This window comes from Drosophila subpulchrella, chromosome 3L (assembly GCF_014743375.2).
Source record: "Drosophila subpulchrella strain 33 F10 #4 breed RU33 chromosome 3L, RU_Dsub_v1.1 Primary Assembly, whole genome shotgun sequence".
Classification (NCBI taxonomy): Eukaryota; Metazoa; Arthropoda; class Insecta; order Diptera; family Drosophilidae; genus Drosophila; species Drosophila subpulchrella.
The window spans coordinates 12015345-12038796 of NC_050612.1; the positions used below are offsets into that span (position 1 = coordinate 12015345).

The window sequence follows — 23452 nt, forward strand, 5'->3', positions numbered from 1 at the left end:
TGTTATGATGAACTTAACTAGACAATTGCCTCTAGTCAAGAGTTTACAATCATATAAAACCTAGCATGGTATTGATAAACTAAATTTTTACAAAGCACGTATTAAACCCAAAGACAAAAAATAACATGACATTGAGAAATTGGAACCTATTTTTGACATTGAGAAAGTCAATCGCTAACAATCGAATTAAAATCTTTTAAGGTGAGCAATTTCTATTTATTAATAAATGGAAATAAATAAAAATCTAAAAAATATTTTGAACACTATTGTAATTTTTTGAATATTATTTCCAAGTTGCAACTATGTTTCTCCCAGTGCAGTCCTACTTCTGGTTGTGGGGCTTCTGGCTCTTGAGCATAATGAACAAAATGGGAAGCATTAAATTGCAAATTTATTGAACGCACATTGAGCAGGAGCCGGCATTGAGCAGGAGGCATAACCAAAACTGTAACTTTGACTTGGTCCTGCGTGAGCGAGGACAACAGCAAAAACGCTACGAAAATATATAGGATAATTGGGGGAAATAGTCAACGCACATGGTGCTCAGTTTATGGATGGCTCGTTTGGCTTTGGCTTTTTGATTTGCCCAAGTGCACACACGCACCGCCACAGAGCTTCATAATGCAATTACCGCAGTGGCCGCAAAATCAATTTACAAACTAAAAATATTTACACACGATACATGGATAGACAGATTGACACATTGGATGGGAAAGTGGGGAAGGTGGTGAAAGTGTGGGGATGGATGGTAAAGTGTCGATTGTGCGGAAAGCTGTGAGAACGAGCGAACTGGCTTACCATTGGCATCCTTTGCCTCGAGGCCATCAGCCTCGATTACCACCGCAGAGAGTACGATTATCTTTGGTTTATCCTCGGCGGAGGCGTGCAGCAGGCGATAATGACGATCCGGATTGACACCGAAGGCGCGCTGTGCGTGCAGATACATTTCGTCCTTGTAATGTGCAAACTGTGCTCGGTTTTTCGGTTTGGTGGAAGACACATGTGTCATGCCAAATTGCGTATACGCCATGGGGAGTGTAAATATTATTTTCATTTAATTTAATTATATTGTCAGTTATTTTTTAAATATTTGGCAAGTCAACGAAATTATAATATCATTTTTGGGATAAATTTGCATTTTCCTTTATTGCCCGCCGCCCCTCATCAAACAAAATCCACTTTCTTTTCACTCTCTCTCTCTTGTCTCTCATCTCTATTGATTTATCTCCCTTGAATTTATTAGCCTGCCAATTTTTTGATTTGAATCAAGCTTCCAAAAAAACGCTTTCATCACATTCACATTCCCCACTACTGGGATGTTATTATAATTTGATTGCTTTCGCTGCAGTCAAAATTATGAATAAACTTGGCTACCATAAAATTCACTTGAAAGAGAATGCAGATTTGTTTTGGAAATCTAATCACATTATTTTGATTTTAATTCTCTTTTTAGAATGCAAACCCAATTCATTGATTGGGTCTTAGAATGAATAATGAGCAGACAGAATATGTGAGACGACTGGCGCAAGATTGATTTAGGTATGTTTGCAACATACGGAATGGTTAAGTACGCAAATTAAATATTCCCTTTCGTGTCCGCTTTTGTAAAGTAACCTTTCTGCTTTGAGGAATTCTCTGCTTATATCCTCATTACGACGTAAAAATAAATGCCCTATTAACGCCCTTTTAATTGCACTGCAGATAATTCTTTATAATTGAAAATAATCTCAGTTTCAGTTGAGGGGCAGCTCAACCTCAGTTTGTTTATCCTTTTAATGAACACCACTTGGCCAGATTATATAACTAAGCAACCTTCAACACTCAGCATCTGGTCCGTGCAACTTTCCCTGCATTTCATTTCGTTATTACTTTTATTTAATTTTTTTTCGCTTTTCATTAATTTCCATTAGGGCAGGCTTAACCCTCTGATGGCGCTGGCCGAGCAAATCGCATTTACTTGTAATTATTTACCATTAAATGCAAAAAACTCGAGCAGTGGGACACCCGCAGAGATGGCCAGGCAATAACTTTACTGACTTGGCCAACTCGTAGCTCCATCCTTCGTCCTGCGTCCCTTTTCTCATTTCTCGATCCGCTTTGCGGGGACCCGCGAGATTTGACCGGTTTCAACTCAATCACAGCAGGAGGACCAACGTTATTTTCCGCTACTAGTTGAAACTTTTGTTATGCTGGCGTAACCTTGCCATCTGCCATCCCATTTTACCACTCCAATCTACCCCACTTTATTTCCCAACCCCAACCTCCCCGGGGGAACTGCTCAAGTTTCATTAGTTGTGCACTGGGCGTCTAACGATTTTCTTACTGCTAAATTAAAAACGATAATTGAAAAATGAACTCGTGTTAAGCTGGCCCCGGCCATAGCAGAAATATTGTGAAAATATTGGAAAATTCCTTTTGAAATGGCAATCAGCAATGAGGAGGAAAAGTAGCACATTTTTAATTGAATTTCTGCTCTCAGCATTAGAGACTTGAGAGCTCGGAAATGAAATGAAGTTGCTCCCTGCCTCTTGATTTTTACCCACTCCACATTACGGGGTTCAAGCTCCAATCTCCTTTCCCGAAATCTCCAAAATCCCAGGATGTGTTTTCTTGCCTTGGGGGCAACCCAAGCATTAATCATTCAAATTGCAAAACGTCTCAAAGCCTAATGCCCTGCTATTAAGCCTTTCAATCATGTGGTTGTCCCCGGCCCGAGGCTAAAATGTTTTTGGTATCCCCTTAAATCGCCTTAATTTATGTAATTTGCAACTATTTGCATAACCTCCCATCCTAAATCATAACTTTATTTTAGTGGTAACTATACGGGGGATATTGATTTACCTGGCCACCTGGAGCCGGGGCGCCCACCGTGTTGGCAATGGTGTGCAGGACCTCCGCGTACAGCTTCTCCTTCTCGTCCTGGCGGTCAATGGACTCCTCGCTCGCCGGCGGATCACGTTCATTCTCGGGATTAGCCTCGGCACGTGCTTCGGCGGCACGCGTGGCCGACATGCGACGATTTTCACGTTTCCAGCCGAGCGATGTAAAGTTCTCAAAGTACGACCCATCCGTTTCCTGAACTCTGTGTATGCAAAAAAAATAAAAAAAAAAGTGGAAGAGAAAGGGTTACTCTACATATGTGTATTTTTATGGACTCCCTATCTCTCGATGCGATATCAAAGGATATTCAAATCGAATACTGCTGCTGCTGTCAGTTCGGTGTCTGACTTTAATTGGCACTGTCAATATGCCGTTGCCAACATACAAATGTGACATGGCCGTACCTATTTCAACATTGATAAGGGTCACCGCTTGTTGCCGGGGACCACTCGGCGTATGCTTGATGCCCCGAAAACGAAGGCTTACCCTGAGCCGCTAATTGTATACAAATATTCAGCAGTTTGGCACAGACAGAAAAATATTCATGGGCCTATTTTAATTTTATAGTATTAAATATATTGTAAGTTTTACTGAGAAGGCCTTACCAAACAAACCAAAAATTCTACTTTTAAAAATATTTTGTAATACTCCACTAGATTCTGCAAATTATAAATATTTTTATAATAATAAATCACAATTCTTTTTTTTTTAATTGGTATAAAAATTTTGATTACTTTAAGGAGTATTTTAATATTAATCTCTAGTACAAATATAAAAAATATGACTTATTAAGAATTAATTAAATAAAAATATATTATTTTCTTTTCAATATTTTAGTTTTTTCCAGTGCATACAGTATCGAAACTTTCTGTGTCTGGCTCCTAACTAATACTAGTCACGATAGTTGATGCTCTGCCTAATCATTTGATTTGCATGCCCCTCACTTTTAGTCTTAAACCGGATTTATCCCAGCAGCTGTGGCAAAAAAAGTTGGCCAAAACTTTGTCCACTCAGCAGGGGAAACGAAACAGCTAAGCGGCTTAACTTTGTCGCCGGCGTTGATGATTTTTTACGTTTACGTTTATGGCAAAAAATAAACTGAAGAGGCGAGGCCCCCGAAAGTAGGCAACACTTTCTGTCGGCACTTTTTCCCAAAGCGACGTCCCCAAAATGTAGGCAACATTTTTTGTGGACACCTCCTGGTGTTAATACACATACATCTAGATAAATAAATATATATTTATATATTTAGGGGTTTTTTTTCAAGAGGAAGGAAGGCGTGTGAAAGTGGTCAACATAATTGCCGTAAATGATAGGGTGGACGTGAACTGGGTGATCCAAGGACACTAACTGCATTGTCTGAAGTTGTCCCCCTCGAAAGTTGTTTGTAAAAAATTTCATTTTAAACTTTTCGCCCAGATGTTTGTGTTGCTTATATTTTTCTTCTTGTTGCCTTGCCTTGTGATTTCATCGCTTCCAGAGACACTCAATTTCGGTTTCAATTTTTAAGATTTTTCACAGTTTTCTTCTGTCATTTTTTTGCTGTTTTGTGGCTCAGTGAAAAGTTCTTGCTGAACTTTTTTATATTTCTTGGGTATTTATTTTGTCGCAAATATTTGTTTTGTAATAAACTTTAAGGTAAACAATTCATGGTTGCAAAAGTTTCAATTTTTTGAAGACGTTCTTAAGATTTTGCAGCACATAATTATTATTGGTTTTTATTTGTCTGCATGCAAAATGATTCTAAATAAATTATAACAAGCAACATAGAGTTGAGTGCTCACATAAAATATAAATTAATCTGTCTTTTTGCACTGCATTCGCAATTTATTTTCGTTTTGCTAAAATTTAATGGCTGTGGTGCCAAACCAATTTTGTGGCAATTAGTGGTTAATGCATAAAATATGAAATTTCGTTCATCAATTGCATTTTAATAAGCTTAATTTTTGGTTTGACTTCCAAATGGTAAAGAAAATAGAGTTTTAAATGGCATCCAATTAGATGCTGATAAATCAAACAGGTGAACATTTTGTGAAAACATATTTGGTAGTGGTCAATATTCGCTTCGGAGTGCTTCAGTCAATAAGTTTACAATGCGGGAAAATTAATTTCAACCTTGAACAATTTGTTGGTGCACTCCACGAGACCAATTAAGCCGGAAAGCCAACCATGTTAATGGATTTTAAAACTTCTCAACAAGACAGCCCTCTTCAGAAAGCATTTCACACTTTCGGCTCATCAAAACCTCATATTTCTTTAAGCAATCTCCGAAAGTAAAACTCATTTTCTGGCTTAATTAAATGTACCCTGTGATCCGCTCATTTCCAGGTTAAGCAGATGCCGCATTATGCAAAGTGCCAGAGCTGGCTTTTGAGCCACAAAAAACGAGAATGTTGCAGCGTCTGGAGGATGTTGCACCTGGCAGCCAGATTCTCGGCCACATTAAGAGCAATCTCAGAGCCCAAGGACCAAAGGGCTCCTTTAAGCCCAAGCCAAGCCCCAAAACAAGACACTCTATGTGCAGGTTATTTAAAAAAAAAAAAACTTTTCGACACTCAAAGGTTTTTGCCCGCATCCCAAGTTGCCATGGTCTTATAAAAGTGGGTGGGTGCCTAAAGTTTCTTTCGAAATTTCGGCACCGAACTAACTGAAAGAACTTTTGTAATTACGTAATTATGAAGGTCGAGCGGAAAACTTTCGCCTGGCAATTGGGAAAACAAATCGAAAACACAACTGAAATTGAAGTACATTAATTAATTGGTATACCTATATAATTTATTTTAGATTTTCGCCAGTAAGGTGACTTTAAGTCGTTGGCCAAATAATCCCACTAAGAAGCTCATTATGCCAGCCATGTTTAATTTATGCATTTCACATTCGAATACCTCTGTCGGCGCACACGCGTGTGTAAATATCTGTCGGCCAAGTTTGGGCAAAATATTAGCATTTCCATTTGTGTGGCTTAATTACCGCCGGCAAACATAAACATGGGCTTTCCCGCCACAGACAGACTTTTAATTTGCCAAATCCATTCCCACATCATCAACTATGCATTGGGATATGCCGGACTTGGATTGAAATTGGGATTGGGATTCAGACTTACCCGGAATTGGATCGAGGGTCCACTTCGGGCCAGCTCAGTCGGCGTTTGCAGAAGGCCAGCGGCGGACGGGGCGGCGGATCCGGCTGGTGCAGCGGCGAGTTGCGCTGCCTGAAGGATCCGGTGCGGGGCGGGGCCAGGCATTCCAACGCCCGCGACTGTCGACGCGACTGGGGCGTGCCCCCGCCCCCTCCGGAGGCGGAAGTCGAGGGACTGCCGGGTCCCCCAGAACCACCTGGTATTTTTGGATACCCTGTTGGCGGAAATGGAAGGGGTAAAAGCATGAGCAAATTGCAGGAATTAACTTAAAGCCGGTGAACAACAAGCATTTGTTGGGGCTTAAACAAATATATAAGCTCTGTATATTCCATTAACATCTAACTTATTCAGCTTCGAGGCTTTGAACACATTTTAAACTTAATCTGCTTATTGTTGGTAGTGCATCGCATTATATTTGCAATATTTACCAATAAGTAATTTCATTTATGTACACTACTTAAAATGTATTTATTAAATTCATAAGTAATAATTGAAATCAAATTATAATGATAAAATATTAAACAACAAATGAAAAAGGACAAGCCTTTCTTTGTTTTACAATAGTTTTCAGTAATAACTAAATTAATATCGAATTTTGAGCGTAATAAGCTTGTTTAAGTTCATACTGTAGGGGTATAACGTATTCCCCTGAAGTTAAACACCAACACAAATATGCACTTCTAGTCTTTTCTTTTATTTGATAATTTGGTATGTTCAGGATCACGGTCGGCGTTCAACTGCCCTCGCTCTCAGCTCACGATCCGCATCAACCCCCGATTCATTGAGAGAGTGTGAGAGCGATGAGATTGAGAGAGAGAGTTAGAGAACAGTGAGCGGCATCATACAACAACAACAACTTATTCTTAGAACTAACATGAATGATCTAGAAGGAATACAATAACATACACATACATACATACTACGACGTAGCAATCCTGCTACAATTCGGCCGTCCTGACATTTTAAGATCCCCTGATCTTGTGTTAATTTACAATTGATTTCGGCTTATATTTATCTTAGTTTCTATAATTTAGTTTTTTATTTACAAATTTCTTGATATATTTACAACTTTATTTTCGTTTTCCTATCCAATGCTTAATATTTTGGCTACTCCAGACACCTTGATAAGGGCAACGCGATAATTGAAAACCTTCAACATCTTTTATCAAGTATCTATCATTTCTCAAAACTTTATCTATAACATAAGGACCCTTGTGTTTAGGTATTAGCTTTCTTGCAACTCCTACTGAGCTATCAAAATTTTTAACCATAATATAGTCTCCAACTTTGTACTCCGAACTCTTTGTCCTTTTTTCATTGTATCTCTGTTCGTTGTCTTTTTGTAATTTTCTTTGCGCTTCTGAACCATCTTTTCTAATTTTGTCTAAATCTCTAACATCACTAACATTATCTAATTCTTCTAACTTTTGTCTCAATTCATCAATAACTTTTCCTTTCTGCTCGATTCCAAACAACATTTTGCTTGGCATTTGTGCTATGCTTCTTTGCTTCGTGTTGTTCAATGAAAACTCAACATCTTCCACAACTGTGTCCCAATGCATTTTCTCTTCTGGATCTGCTAATTTAGCTATCATTGGTCCCACAATTCTATTAATCCTTTCTACTTGTCCATTGGCTTGAGGTGACCCAGTCGCAATTTTGACATGTTTAATATTACATTCTTCCATAAATTTTCCAAAATCTTCCGACGTAAAACAGCTTCCCCTATCCGAAACTATACAAGTTGGTCTGCTGTAAGACCTGAAGTAGTCTTTCAATGCTATAATAACTTCCTTTGTGTTCGTCGTCTTTGTTGCATATAGCCTAACATATTTGGTAAATCCGTCTATAACCACAAATAGATGTTTCTTTGCTCTTCCATTATCAACCGGTCCATAATGATCAATATGTATAATTTCGAATGGCACATTTCCTTTTGGTATACTGTGCAACAGTCCTTCCCCTTTCCCTGACTTTGGCGAATATGCTACACATCTTATACAATTTTCAATATGTCTAACCACTTTCTCTTTCATATTTGAAAACCAATACGTCCTAACAATAGCATCCATAACTTTATCTCTTCCTAAATGACCTAATTCATTGTGATATTTGTATAATATCTTTTCCTCCATTTCTTCTGGAACACAAAATAACAGCTTTCCATTATTCGACTTTCTATATATAACTCCATTCCTCATCTCAAACATTTTATCTTCCTCATTTTCTAACTTTTTTCTAACATCTTTTAATTTTTCATCTTTCGCTTGACAAATAATTAAATTATCTTCAAAGCTATTCGTTTCAACTACCATTATGTTTGTATTTCTACTTAACGCGTCAACATGTTGCATAAGTTTCCCCGATTTGTGGACTAATTCAAAGTCATACTCTAGCAATTCTAATGCCCACCGTGCAATACGGGGGTTTAACTCAATTCTATTTAACGTCAACGTCAGTGAGTTACAATCTGTGACTATTCTAAATCGTCTACCCTGCACATAAATTCTAAATCTTCTAAGAGCGTAAATTATTGCTAACGTTTCCAGTTCAAAACTGTGATACTTCGCTTCGTCTTTTGTTGTTGCTTTCGAAAAATAAAATATTGGATGAAGCTTTTTATCCTCTTTTCTTTGCAGCAAAACTGCTCCAAAACCTTGTGCACTGGCGTCTGTGTGCAATTCTACCTCGTCCTTGTAATCATATAATCCTAACACTGGAGCTTCCACCAACTTTTTCTTAAGCATTTCAAAACATTGCAATTCCTTTTCTTCAAATACAAATTCTTTATCCTTTTTTAACAATTCATATAGAGGTTTAGCGATCATCGAAAAATCTTTAATGAACCTTCTAAAATACGAACACAAACCCAGAAAGCTTCTAACACCGTGTACTTTGTCTGGAACGGGAAAATCTCGAACAGCTTGTATTCCTTTGTCATTAGCCTGTATTCCTTTGCTAGTTACCAAAAATCCTAAGTATTGTACACTTGCTTGTAGAAACTCACACTTGTCCATTCTTAATTCTAGTTTGTTCCTTGCTAATCGATCAAAAACTTCTCTAAGAACACTTAAATGTTCTTGCATTTCTTTACTCGCAATCATGATATCGTCCATGTATATAACTACCTTACCATCCCTTATCATGTCTACAAAAATCTTATTGATAAATCGTTGAAACACCGCTGGTGCATTCTTCAGCCCCATTGGCATCCGCATAAACTCAAATTGTCCTAAAGGCGTCATAAATGAGGTATATTTTATCGATTCACTATCCACAAACACATGAAAGTAGCCATGCTTTAAATCTAATTTCGAAAATATTGTTTTATTTACTAATGTATCTAATAAATCGTCAATCAAAGGTAACGGATAATTATCTTTCACCATAGTCTTGTTAAGCTTTCGGTAATCTACACATAGTCGTAAGTCGCCTGACTTCTTTTTAACTAACACTATTGGAGATGCATACTCAGATTCACTTGGCCTTATAATTCCTTCACTTAAGTATTCGTCTAATATCACCTGTAATTTTTCTTTCTCTGTGTAAGCTAAACGTCTGGGCGAACAACTGAATGGTTTTGAGTCCTCTAATCTTAACTTCATTTCGCATCTAACCTCCGGTTGCATTGGCTTTTCTTTATTTACATAACAACTTTCTACCATCCTAACAAACTGACACCTAACATTATAATTCACATGATCACCAACTTTGTATTCTACACTTTCATCCGTTAAATTTATATTAAATAATTCCTTTTCCACTAGATTTATTTCCGGCTCAATATAATTTTTATTCGTAACTTCTTCTTCATTTCTGATTTTACTAAAAATTTCCTTAATTGTTTCCCTGCTGTCCCTAATTCCATGATTAACATCGCTAAAAATTGTATTTTTATCCCTAACATTACTAACAACATCGCTAACTATTTGCTTTTCATCACTAACATCATCGCTAACTATCTGCTTTTCATCACTAACATCATCGCTAACTATCTGCTTTTCATCACTAACATCTTCGCTAACTATCTGCTTTTCATCACTAACATCTTCGCTAACTATCTGCTTTTCATCGCTAACATCAGAAGGATTTTCAATATTCTCAACTGTAACCATTTTCAAAGTGTCAAGGTTTAAATTTAGATTACAAGCATCCATAAAATCTCGTCCCAAGATTACATCATGACTCATAGATTCGTTTGCCACAATAACTAAATTAAAATGTACTTTATTTAAATTTTTCAAAACATAACATAATATTTTTCCATAAGTCTTCAGGTAACTTTTGTTTAAACCATAATACGAACTTAAAACTGGTAATTTCGAAATGTCTTCTGGCACTTTGGATATTTTAATAAATGAAATTGGGCTTCCTGTATCTATGAGGCATTCTGCAATTAACCTGGTATTAGAATCGTTTACAAAATTAATTTCAACATATCTTACATATTTGTTTTCGCCCTCGTTCTTGTTTTTGTTCTTCAAGCATTTCGCAACAAAGTGTCCCATCTCACCGCACGCATAGCACGATCCTTTCTCCCTCTTTGACTTCCTGCACTCGTACGCCCAATGCCCTTTTGCATTGCAATTGAAACAACGAGTCTCCTTGCTGTCCTTGGAATCCGTTGTTGTCGTCGGCCTGCCAACTCCATATAGCTTTGGCAAGCTTACATCAGCAAACGCTCTCTTTATGTGCCCAATATTCACAAAGCATTGAATATGGGCCTGATTGCGTAGCCCTTGATTGGGGATACCTTCGATGATGCAGCTCAACATTTCATCTGCATCAATATTAATGCCCTGAGCAAGCATTATCTTATCGTCGACATAACTCCCAAAAGTTTCGCTTCGCTTCCATATGCGCCCTTCAAATTTGCGCCGTATCTCCAACTTCGATGATTTTTCTCCAAACGTTGAGATCAGCTCTGCCATTAGGTCATCCAACGGTAGCAACACGCGGTCTGAATCCGCGTGCAGCCACTCATAAGCTTTTCCCTTTATTTTGCTCAGCATTAGCATCTTTACGAATTTTCCTCTTATTCCATAAATGGTCGCGATATTTTGCACTTGAGTAGTCCATTTGCGGGCACACGACTCGCCAGAAAACTCACTCAATACCTGTGTTGCCATGCCCAACGAGACGTCGATGCTCTCGTTAAAATTTTCCACCACCGCTTTACATTCGCTGCTTTTTGCGTTTCTAGAATTTTCTCCAGCCTGGTTGTGCATGCCGTCTTCTGCGTAATTGTCGTTCTTTCCACCGCCTTCGTTTTGTTCGCCGCCTTTTTCGTTGCTCCGTTTGCCTCTAATTCTGAGAATGCTGCCAGCCACTTCGTCATTCGCTGCACCATCTTCGCCGTTAGTTTCGCCGTCTTCTTCGATGTAATTCTCAATGCCGCCGTCACTTTTGTCGCCGTCTTCTTCGTCGTAGCTCTGGATGCCGCCGTCTTTGCCGTTACTTTTATCTCCGTCTTTGCCATTACTTCTGTCGCCGCCTTCTTTCTGGAAAATTCCGCCGCCGTCTTCGAAAATTTCGTCGCTGCTGTCATTGCCCTTCCTTTTGTCGCCGTCTTCATCATCTTTTTGTTTCGCCATTTCATCAACTTTTCCACGAACTTCCTTTGGTACTTTATTTAACCGCAAGATCAATTCCTTTTTCGTTCCGGTTGTTGATAGCTTCAACACACTCAACCACCTTTTCAATTGTTCGATCGAAGCGTTATTTAATTCCATTTTGATTTTCTTTTGTCTTTACTTTAATTAATTGGCTCGTGATCGGCCCACTTCTGATTTTGTAGGGGTATAACGTATTCCCCTGAAGTTAAACACCAACACAAATATGCACTTCTAGTCTTTTCTTTTATTTGATAATTTGGTATGTTCAGGATCACGGTCGGCGTTCAACTGCCCTCGCTCTCAGCTCACGATCCGCATCAACCCCCGATTCATTGAGAGAGTGTGAGAGCGATGAGATTGAGAGAGAGAGTTAGAGAACAGTGAGCGGCATCATACAACAACAACAACTTATTCTTAGAACTAACATGAATGATCTAGAAGGAATACAATAACATACACATACATACATACTACGACGTAGCAATCCTGCTACAATACCCATAAACAATTTATTTGAACTATTAATTTTAGAATATTCTTTAAATATGTAAACCTTTTTTTTGTCATAAGAGACCTATAGAATAAGGCCATTATAAATTATTATATTAATAAATATTATTTATTGATCATTTTTATAACGGTTGTTAGAATATTTCTTGCACATTTGCGCGAGTAAAAGCAAGGCACCATATAGAAAAAGCGGCTTGATCTTTCTTTTTCTTTGTTTAACACTCTAATTCCTTAAACTTTCTTTACAAAAGAAGATTGAATAGTTCAAAGTCATACCAGAAGTTGGTTTCTGGGAACTATTCCCCCTGTGTTATTTCCCATAATTTCCAACACATGCAAATATCTGTGGAGTACAGGTGGATGATGGCTTCCACGAAGGTGAGGTGGGTTGAGTACAGTACAGTCAAAGTCAATGTGGTGCCGTGTGGTTCCGTGTGGTGCAGTGGTCCGTGCTCAAGGCAACGGCAACGAGAACCGCAGCCCGCAACCTTGACATGCATCTGTGTGGCTCCTGCGGATCCTACATCTGGTCCTGTTGCCACTCCTGGCTCCCAAGGACCACGTCTACGACCAGCAGGCACAGAAGCCCCGCTCAGAGTGCCTGTGGTGCGGGGCTTGGGATGGAAATAGCTAACCATTACTGTGGCTTCGGAAAGAAAGCTTTTTTCGGCCAAGTTGCAGAGAAGCCAGGACTGAATGCAGTCAAAAAACTAAAAGCTAAAAAAACGGAAACGAATATGCACAGAAATTTCGGTTCTGTTCGGTTTAAAAGTGTGCACAAAGCGTAAAGTCAAAGTTGGACTGTACTGGGGAGAGAGGCGCTTACACGTTGATGGCTTTTTGCGAAAAAAAAAACTCCCTGTTGGCCAGCAAAAACCACTCGTTCGTGGCTCGTGCAACAAGATAAGCCAATTTCAATTTTGATTCAAATGCTGCCCAAGACGCTGAATCAAAATCCCAGCCAAATGCCAAGTCAATGTCGTTGAAGATGGCGATGGTGATGGCTAAGGCGGAAAACTGGAAAGTTCGGGATCCGGCGGTTTGTGGCCAGGATACGCTGCTGCGTCTTGACATTTAAATGTGTTTGCATTTGCCAACTACGTTGGAAACAACAACCTCGAACATCGTTTAGCTTGGCAAACAAGTTTTGCATAGCCAAACGGAGCCAAAGCGGAAACGAAGCCGCACAAGAAGTCACATATGCATGTTGATTGCTTTCGCTCCGCCAGAGATGCTACACTGGGAAAATAAGTGCACCAAAAGGGAAGATTATATAATTTAATATATCTATATATATCTATCAAACAAAAAAAAAACCTAAAATATTTATTTATACTTTAAATTTCATTATACTGTTACAATCCACAATATTTTTTGGAATCACTTGATTAAAAGAAACTTTTTTTCATCAAAACCTAAGAAAGTAAACCAAACTTATTAGTTTTAAATGAAGAGTTGGTTGTTAAAAAAAAAGAAAGTGCCTTCTTTAACTAAAATATTTGGCATCTGCTTTCACAATATACTATTTTTTGGTATAACTTTTTAGCCATGAAACCTTTTTTAAAATCAAGAAAACTTTGATAGCCTTGACTCAAAAAATTGTACTATATTGCACTACATACTATATTATATTTTTGTCTGTGTGGTGATGTTAGGCTAATTTAAAAAGTGTAGCTCTAAAAGTTTTATTTCAGCTTATATTGCATATCATATTCCAATCCTGAATTCCTAAATTGTATTTCTTTGTGTAGCACCCACTATCCCCCAGCCAGAACCAACTGGCACCCCATTGCGGTGGTTTTGTCTGCACATTTGTTGATCCATATGCGAGAGACGTTGCCCCAAAAAACATTCGGCGATTGGCAAACTTTGGGCGCATTTGGTGGCTGGCAAGACATGTAATGTAATTTTCATATTGAGACCCGATGACGATAGCGTCTGGCGGATTCAATAAACTTTTCCATGTTTACCATCTCTGCGGCACGCATACGCAAACAAATTGTTTTAGGCCAAGTTATGGCAGCTGGTGGAAAGTGAAAGTGAAAGTCAAGTCGTAGCCGACTTAAAGGTGAGTGGTGCTTTTTATATGCATTTCCACTCCATGTTTACTCGATACGTCCCGAGGGCTAAAACCACATCGGAAAACTCCATTAGCAACTTAATTAGGGGCAAGTCTGTTTTTGGATTCCAGCCAACCCATTCTTTTTATCTGCGAGGACGTGACCTTTGGCAAAGAGTTTATCGGGTTAAGGCTTTTACATGGAAAACAAAGTTTCTATAAAAAATAAGACAAGGTAGAAAATCAAAAGCTGCTTCAATCGGGAACTGCCTTAAAGGAAAAATTTCTTTAAGATTTTAGGGGTACGAATATTTTAAACTGAATTGAATTACATTAAGTTTATAAATAAATTTCGCAAGTAAATAAAAAAAAAAGTTTATTAAATGCAGTTGTGTTTCTGTAAACGAAGTATATTAATCGTTGCTATAATAGTAATTAAATTAGTTCAAATATTGCACTGATAAACAGACAGTTTTATTAGAATTTAAATTGAAATTCCCAAAAGTCGGTGAAAATGTTAGCATATTTTAAAGTATCTTAAACACACAAGGTGAATATATATACAAAATGTAAAATTTGTAAATCAAACTGTCATTTCTTTTACATTTTAGTTGTACTGTTTACTAAAGAACTAGGAAAATGATTAATATATTATATAATCTATTTCCGTAAATACCTAAAACAATAAACTTAAATTATCGTAGATAATATCACAGATTTAAATTCAATTTTGCTTAGTGTCTATATATAGGGTAACAAATACCAGATCCGTAAAAGAACTCACCCAGTAATGGATTGGTGGCATTTGGATTGCCGATTACCACGCCTCCAGAGGGGTAATTACTGCCGCCCCCGGAAGTTGCCACCACGCCGGTGTGCGGGGCGGGTGTGCCATATACGCCCAGTCCGCTGCCAATGCTCGCCTGTTGCTGCAAGGGGGCGTGGCCATGTTGCTGCTGCTGCTGTTGTTGCTGCTGCTGCTGTTGCAACAGCAACTGCTGCTGCTGCTGCTGCGGAAGTGACTGCTGCTGCTGCAATTGCTGCTGCGGAAACGGCACCTGCTGCTGCTGCTGCTGCGGACCGGAAACGAGGCCGCCAGATGTGGCGCCTCCGATCCCCGACTGCTGCTCACTCGACTCCTGCCGCGAAAGCGAGAAGCGGCGGTTGCCAAGGCCCAAACTGGAGATGCCACTTGTTACATATTGCTGCATGGAGCTGAGGAAACTCATGGCGGCATCTGGCTTTTTCTTATCTGCCTCGCTGGTGTAATTGGCTCAAGTTGTTGTTTCTCTTCGCCCCTTCGTCTTTTTGTGAAATTAATCACTTGGAAACTTGCGACCGGGATTTGCCTACCCAATTCGTTATGTTTTTTGGCCCGATTATAAATTGGTCCAGACTCTCGGCGTTTTCTTATCAAGGCTCTGCAAGGATAAAGACGAAACGAAATGTTTGTTTAAGGTGAAACTTTTGCCAACCGCTGGAGAATTGTTTTCTGGTATTTTTGGCAATAATTGAATTTTGGCCCAGACTTAAGCCGATGCCAAAAGATGGGGAAAGGGGATGGAATTATGTGTGTATGTAAACATTTTCGTGCTCAGATTAAAAGCAATTACAAGACACAAAAGCCGGACGAGATGCTCTTCGTTTGCCTTTTTTGACGTAGCATACTTTGTAGCGCTGGTATTTCATCGGAACCAAGCAAAAAATTAATTAAGACAACTTCTGTTTGGCACTTTTATAGCCACTGCATTCTAGGACTCTAGGTCTTGAATCCCCCAATTCCCCAGCCATTTTATTTGTCTTTGATTCGTTTCGTTTCGTTTCGTCAGCAGTTTTGTTGACTTACCACCCCAACTTCTATTTGCTCAACCAAATTCTGTACAAATATCGAGGGGAAAAAGGCGATTGCATTTAGGCATTGGTTCAGTCTATACAAATATACAACATCGATTGATTGGCGGGTCGTTTTGCTCACTTGAAGGCCTGGCTCTTAATTAAATTTCTTTTGAAGTACACCCCAATACCACTGTCCTAATTAACGTTTAATCAGCTGAGCCTAATGAGCCATTTTTGGGCTCATGGCTAATCGATCTGCATGAATAATTGGGGAAAACACACACAAACTCAAATCCACGGTCACCTGACCGAGTTTTCCTGGCCCATAAATTAGGCTCTGCATAGTTCGGGCCCAAAAACACTAATAGTAATAATTATTATACGAGCAAAAATAAACGCTGGACCAAGCAGAAAAGCAGTTAATTAATTACTTTGCCGGGTTTGGCTCTCATTTATGGATGAGCAAATCGGCTGGTGAAAATGAAATTGCAAATTGAACATCAGTTTTGGTCCTGGTTTCGTTTTGGCCATTCAAACGTGACGGGCTTAGCTGTCAGTCTTTTCGTTCGCTAAAATCACCATGGAAATGTAGCCGGATAAAAGCTCTTGGGTCATTTTGATTTGGGCAAAAGAAGATTAAACTTGGCAGAAAAGTGTAGGGAATTAAAGGATTTGATTCTTGCTAAATAAAGTATTCGTAAGAAAAATTATGATTTTGTAAAATCTTTTCCATTGAATATTTTTTATGATTTTTGACTTATTTTAGTTTTAAATCAGGGATGAAATATCACGTTACTTAGACATTCAAATTAAAATACCTCAGAACTAGGGGCATGGCTTTTTAAACTAGTATGTATTATGATTATAACATTATTTAAATTACTATTTGTGTTCTGCGGGCGTTATGTCACTTTCATAAGTGCTATACGGCCCACCATAAAAATTTCATTACGGCCTGTACATTTAAAGAGATTTTAATCCATTTACCTGTCAGCATTCCAATATCTATCTGATAAGAACCGCCTACAAGGAAATACTTGACAATTGTCAACATGTTGACAATCGTCATTCGAATAATACTGATTAAACTCAGAACATTATTGTGGCTGGTAACAAGCAGGATAGTGTAGTTAAGTACTCTCGGGAACAATGAATGGCATTGTGCTGTGCTGAGTGGCTTTAAATGCCATAAAGGCAATGCGGGGCCCGAACCAGTGCCAGGATATGGCCTTAAATGGCCAGCAGTCATAGCAACTGGAACTACAGTTGGCAAACAATTCGCATCCAGTAAAAACAATGGCCAAAACAGCGATGATTGCGATGTGTAAGCCACTGCGTTCGTGGGCGTAATCAGCGCATTCATGCATGGGTTTTCTTTCTCTCCCCGTCTCTTTTTAACCAATATACCCTTCTCTTTCTAACAGGATTTAGCTTTAACATGTTATCCGGCTTACTAGTGCCATAATTAGCGGACTCCGAAAATGATTTGCAAACCATTTCTGTTATCTCGTTGTAGATATGTGTGGTTCATTTTATTCGGTTTGTGTTTTGTTTTCGAAAACGCTAAAAATAAATCAACCCACACAAAAGTTGATTTATATGGTGCACGTAAATTTGCCATTAGGCGACAGACAAATGTATTGCAATTAAATGAAATGGAAGCGGTGCCACAACGGCAACAGCTGCCCACCACCTTGGGAACATATGTGTATGTGCTGGAAAGGGGGCATAAATACGCAGCCAACTTGGACTTTAATTAAGATTAATTAGTCACTGGCCAAGCAGCGGGCAGCGGAAAGTGCCATATGTGAGTTACTACGAGGACTACGTACACAGGAAGTCATTATACTGCCAATATAAGTTATCCCTTCCCTTGAAAAAACAACAAAGAAACCAACTTAAGTGGAATTATTATTAGATTTGAGGGTTGGTAATTGTTTTCTTAAACAAGGTTCGGTATAAGCACAATACTTAATCGGAGTATTTTATTTTCTGCGATTAGAAAAATTGTATTGTATAGCTCAATTTAAAAGAAAACTTTTGATTTTGTTACAAATTAATTAAATAAATATTTTAGTATTTTTTAGCTTAACCACCTCTTAATTCAATAATCATAAGTTTGGCCCAGTTTTAATAATTTTAAGACCATCTTAAAAACGATTTAATTTTGTAAGAATATTTCTAAAAGATTTACATCTAGTCCTTGGATCTATAAAAAATAAATTAAGTAGATAGAAGAAACGAAGTTTATAAATCTTTATTTTTTGACTACGTGCTGTTTTTTTCAGTGTCCTAGTGCCTGCCATAAGGGAAGGCCACAAGCAATTTCCTCGTCGCTGTTGCTTCAATCTATTTAGTTTTTATTAATGATTGCGCATACGGCATGTGGGCCAATGAGTTGGGTGTTCTGCGTGGGTGGTATGCTTGTGTGTGTGCCGACAGCAACCCTTGTTCGAAAAAGTTTTCGCTGCTCGCGGGGGAAAAACTAAATTAAATGTGGATTGCACTAATGTGACTTCCCGAATATTTCGGAGAGCTGTCACAACATCGGGCTCTTCATCAACTCGCAGTAATTATCGTTTTTTGTGCTTCAAAATGAACTCAGACGAGGGTCTAGCTGACTTTTCCACATTCGAGTCAATTTAAGACACATTTTATAAGCAGATTTGGTTACCACGCATAATTTAAAAGCATTTCATGTGCCCACCCACCTGTGCAAACAATTCTGCGGTAGAAAGTTGCACGCAAAAAAGTTGCGAAATCCAAATAGAAGGCGCAAAATTGAAAAACAAATCTTAACAATCGCCAAGCAGAATTTGAGATACTCTAGCAAAAGTTTTTAATCTTGTAATCCTTCAAAGAAAAATTATAAATAAATCTCTGATAAGGTTTCTTAGAACAGAAATATCTTGAATATAAATATAAATTTAGGGTGCTTTAAATATTAATGTTTTCCGCGAAAAGTATCACAAAGCCACAAGGCTAAAAATAAGCTTGTGACAAAAACGCAGAAACCCCAAAGCGAAAGGAATTCGCGCACGCACAAAAAAAAGCAATTGTAAGGCAATTTCAAAGGCAAAATTATTATGTCGCTTTATGTCATTTTTTTTAGCAAAAGCCAAGTTTTTCCCAGGCAACTGGCAGATGAATGTGTTGCAAAAAGTGGTGGAAACAGAAATTCGGGATGTTTTGGAGGTGGAAATGGGGATTTTAGGGTGCACGGTGGTACGTGAAAATGACAAAGCAGCTGCTCAACAACAAACGGCTACGCATGCTTTGGCATAAAATTTATTTTCACTCCTGGCTCGACATGATATGTGGCTTTAAATATCTGCAAAAAATGAAGGAACGAAAGAAAAGCCAGCAAACCGGCAAAAAAAAGCAGAGAAAGATCTCGTTTTACATTGCGGCAGATACTCCAGATTCGACATCTCAAAAGGCAAAAATTGCTAGGGGTTGGGACCATAAAAAACCGAGCTTAACAAATGTGCGGCATTCAAATGTCTTCTTTTTAGTTGGGCGTTGTGTGTGAGTGGGCGTGGAAAAACATAAATTACTTTACGCACGGGCTGCCAGGAAAATTCAGAGAGCGAAACGGGCCAAACAATGTAGCGATTGTGACCAAATATAATTTAATTGCCACCAGCAACTGTGGCAACCAGTCAGGTTAATAACAACCAATAATGGTAATAATCACGGCCATGGCAGCGGTAGCAAGTGCCAGTAACTACCACACTGCGCTACAAAAATAACTTTTCAAAAGATATTTCTAAAGGTAGATACTACAATTGGAGAGGATTATTGTATATTTTTTGTAAAACACCTTTTTCAAGATTCTTTTACAAGAGTTCCAGGATTCCAATTTAGACTTGGGATACCTCTTTGAGTTTGTGGTTGAATTCTCTAAAATTCTACAATGAAATTTTTCTTTTAAAAGAGGGTCACATTTTTAACCCGTTTTTATGTCAGATTTATCCGTAATTCCATTGGCTTCCAGAATGGGAACCCAAAACGCCACTTCTAGATTCCATAACTTAAGTTATTGGATTCCGATTTTGTTGTGGGATACCTCTATGAGTTTGTGGTGGAGTTCCCTTATTATCTACGTTCAAACATTTATTTTAAAAGGGGGTCACATTTTTAACCCATTCTCATGTTCGATTTTTCCGTAATTCCAATGGCTTACAGAATGGGACCTTTAAACTGCACTTCCAGATTCACTTGAGTTCCAGGATTCCAATTTAGACTTGGGATACCTCGTTGAGTTTGTGGTTGAATTATCTAAAACTCTACATTTAAATATATGTTTTAAGAGAGCGTCACATTTTTATCCTATTTTCATGTCCGATTTATCCGTAATTCCAATGGCTATCAGAATGGGAACCCAAAACGGCACTTCTAGATTCCATAACTTGAGCTATTGAATACCGATTCTGGAACTATTATATTTTCCCAACCTGGTAAGACTCACCGCGCTGTTCGTGATTATTAACAAATGTTTCCTCAATGGTTTTTGCAAGGTACAAAATCCCTGTGGCTCAGTTTTCTTTTTTTTGCTTAGGGAGTGCCAGTAATGCAGACATTGAAAGCTGATGCGATAAGCATGAATTGCGTTAAACATGATGCGAAAAAATTGCATCTACCGCAAAGCCAGGGGACGGGATTCTGTGTCCGCCCACAGGGATTTCTCGTTTTTCCGCTTCATCAGTATTGGCATCATCATCATCATCACCATAAATCACAAAAAAGTGCAGCATGTGCATCGCTTTCCGCACTCTCCATTCCGTTGGCCGTTCTTTGTTTGCTTTGGCAATTTGTAGTCAGCATGTTGCCGGGCCGAAAAGCAAGGACTCGGCTCTATTTCTCTGTCAAATGCAATAAACCGGAGATCCTTTTGTGTGGCCACTACAAGATGTGTCGGGCGAACAACTACAACTATGGTTGCCCAGGACAATGGGCCAAGGGGCCATGAGTAATGGGCACCGAGCATGCAAAAGTGCCGAGCTGAAGGCCCCAAGAAGGTGGAAGAGTTGCCTTTGATAAATGCGCCCAAGAAGGGTCACCTGCCTTGTGCAGCTGTCTGGTAAATTGCTTAATTTGTTAAAGCTCAAACAGGGCACGAAAACACAAGCACACACGCACACGCACTGGCACAACAGGGCGTATGGGCAATTTGCGCAAATGCAACAGAAATTCAATTAACTTTCTGGATTTGCGGCTATTAATTACAGGGGCTGCCTTCAAAAACGCTGCACTTATGGCGTCTGCAAGATATTCGCATTGATTAAGTTGCCAGCAGAATTACCATGTCAGGGCTAAATCCTTGGGGGAATCCTACTAATTAGCCAGGCAGGAAGAAAATCAACATAAGAGCTTAGACTCAAGACTTGAGTGCTCACAACTTTGCAGAAAGTTAAATGCAAGGTGTTTTTGTGTGCCAACAGAGATCTAATTAAATATTACTCGCATTCCAATCAAAAATTCCATATGAAGGGTGAGTTTTACCCCTTCTGCTTCAACGTGTATCTCTGGGGCCCATGGAATGTCCAATTAAAACTATCAAATTACGCATATGCCCAGCGAGGCGTAACCAGCCTGCCTAATTAGACGCAGGTCTTGAAAAACTCTCAAATAAGCCAGCTCTCAATTTACACTTAAAAAATGTATGAATACTGATACTTGATATATGGATGAGTATTTGATTCAGGATTAAGGATTGAAAGGGTATAGGGTATAATTTAAAGCACAGTTAATTGAGTGTTCTCAAGAAATTGACGTAGTTTTGTTTTTTATTTATTGTTTCTTTCTTAAAACAAAAATTAGTAGAGCTTTAAGAAACCAATAAAGGTGTCTAAAAGTGTGCATTGAGTAAATACATATAACGTACCGATTAAAAAAATATTTTTGCATACTTTTAGACACTTTTATATGAAGTTTCCAAGCCCTAATCATTTTTGTTATACACATAAATATAATAAAACTATTAAGACGTATAAAAATATTGTATTACTTTAGTTTACCCAATTTAAACGTTTTTTAGCCGTGTTAAAACATAGAATTTTTTACAAAATTTGTCCAATTTGTTAATAAATATCTTGAGAAGCAACTTCATAAAATACAGTTTGAATTTCTTTCTCTGTGCCCATAATCACAAGGGACACTCGATCCGTTCGTGGACTATATTTGCGGTGGCGCAAAAATGTTTTCGGCAATGAAGAATGTCGCACAGGAAATTGGAGGCGCGTCTCACACATACGCATGCATAATTAATGTGCTTGGTGTGGGCGGATGTGTGTGTTCTATGCCGCCTAATTGTGAAGCGTGGCCAAACCACCAAGTGGGTGAGTCACACACACACACACTCGCCGAGTCATCGTTTAATTGTCGCCTTTGACATTGCAACAATTTCAAAGTGGCTGCCGCTCGATCAACCCCACCACACAGCCTTTGTCCGTCTTAATTACAAATTCCAAGCATGCCTGGCTCATTCAAAATCGATGGCCCAATTACTCCTTATTCTTTATACTTGTTTTGCCCAAAAACTCGCAACAAACTTTCGATAAACTCCTTATGCTGTTAATTAATGCATTGATTGGCTGAATGCTGCGGAGTAATGGCCATGCAACTTTAAACAGCTTTCGGCATTGATTACACTAAGTTTGTAACACAATGTTATTAAACCCATCTTTCCTAAATGAGCATACTCTTGTTTTTGGATGAATATTGATTAAGTTATTTAAAGATATGAAAGCTGCTTCGATAACACTTTTATAAGGAATGTTTTATTAATATTTTTTGAAATAATTATTATACCCTTATCTTCTGGCGTTGAATTCTCTAATTTAAGTTCGAGTCTTGAGACTTAAAGAACGACACATTCAAGTTAATCTAATAGACTTTAATAACACTCTTTTCAGGAAATGTATTAAACTGCTGTTTTTTAAATAAAAAATGTAAACACATTTAATTTATATATTTTAACCTAAGTCAATGTGCAGTTTTTTTGAATTGAATTAAATTCTAGTCTACCCAATTTGATAATCGTGTTCCAATTGATTTTTAAATTGGTCTAATTAATTATTATAAATGTAAACTAAATTTGTTTGATATTTATATAATGTTATTATCGAATGAATCTTAATTTAAAATACCATTTTGCTGTTTTTTTTTTTAATTTGATTTTGTTTTGCTTACGTTTTCAGCTTTACGACCCACTAAACATTTTTGGTAATTCTGGTTAATTGTATTTTAAAATAACTGGTCGTTAAGGGTTCGGTGCCCCTGTGACCCCACAATTTCTCCTTCTCCCGGTCTTAAAACTCCCTACATCTTAACGGTGTTCGCTGAACTTGAAAGTCACCTTGCCTTGCCGTTGTTTGATGCGTTTTTTGACGCCAATCAAAGCCACGGGGA

General features: G+C 38.3%; 2 protein-coding genes across 5 annotated transcripts in view; both read right to left on the reverse strand.

Moving 5' to 3' along the window:
• LOC119554013 (BAI1-associated protein 3) overlaps nt 1–23452 on the reverse strand; it is a 61387-nt gene that overhangs the window by 11882 nt on the left and 26053 nt on the right. For all 4 annotated transcript variants that reach the window (XM_037864730.1, XM_037864729.1, XM_037864728.1 and 1 more), the window contains exons 4-7: nt 14988–15624; nt 5984–6233; nt 2842–3082; nt 799–967 (exon numbers count right to left, since the gene is read on the reverse strand). In XM_037864730.1, coding sequence (XP_037720658.1) covers nt 799–967; nt 2842–3082; nt 5984–6233; nt 14988–15432 — 1105 coding nt within the window. In that variant the 5' untranslated portion in view covers nt 15433–15624. The remainder of the gene's footprint in view (nt 1–798; nt 968–2841; nt 3083–5983; nt 6234–14987; nt 15625–23452) is intronic.
• Nucleotides 10383–10959, reverse strand: LOC119554014 (cellular nucleic acid-binding protein-like). The gene is made up of 2 exons (XM_037864731.1): nt 10465–10959; nt 10383–10409 (listed from the first exon to the last, which is right to left on the reverse strand). Exons 1-2 carry the CDS (start codon nt 10948–10950, stop codon nt 10398–10400), a joined length of 498 nt encoding a protein of 165 aa, XP_037720659.1. The 5' UTR covers nt 10951–10959; the 3' UTR covers nt 10383–10397.

What these genes read in the sequence shown, in the direction of transcription:
- LOC119554014 (XM_037864731.1), bottom strand. Translation starts at nt 10,950, where the DNA reads ATGGCAGAGCTGATCTCAACGTTTGGAGAAAAATCATCGAAGTTGGAG.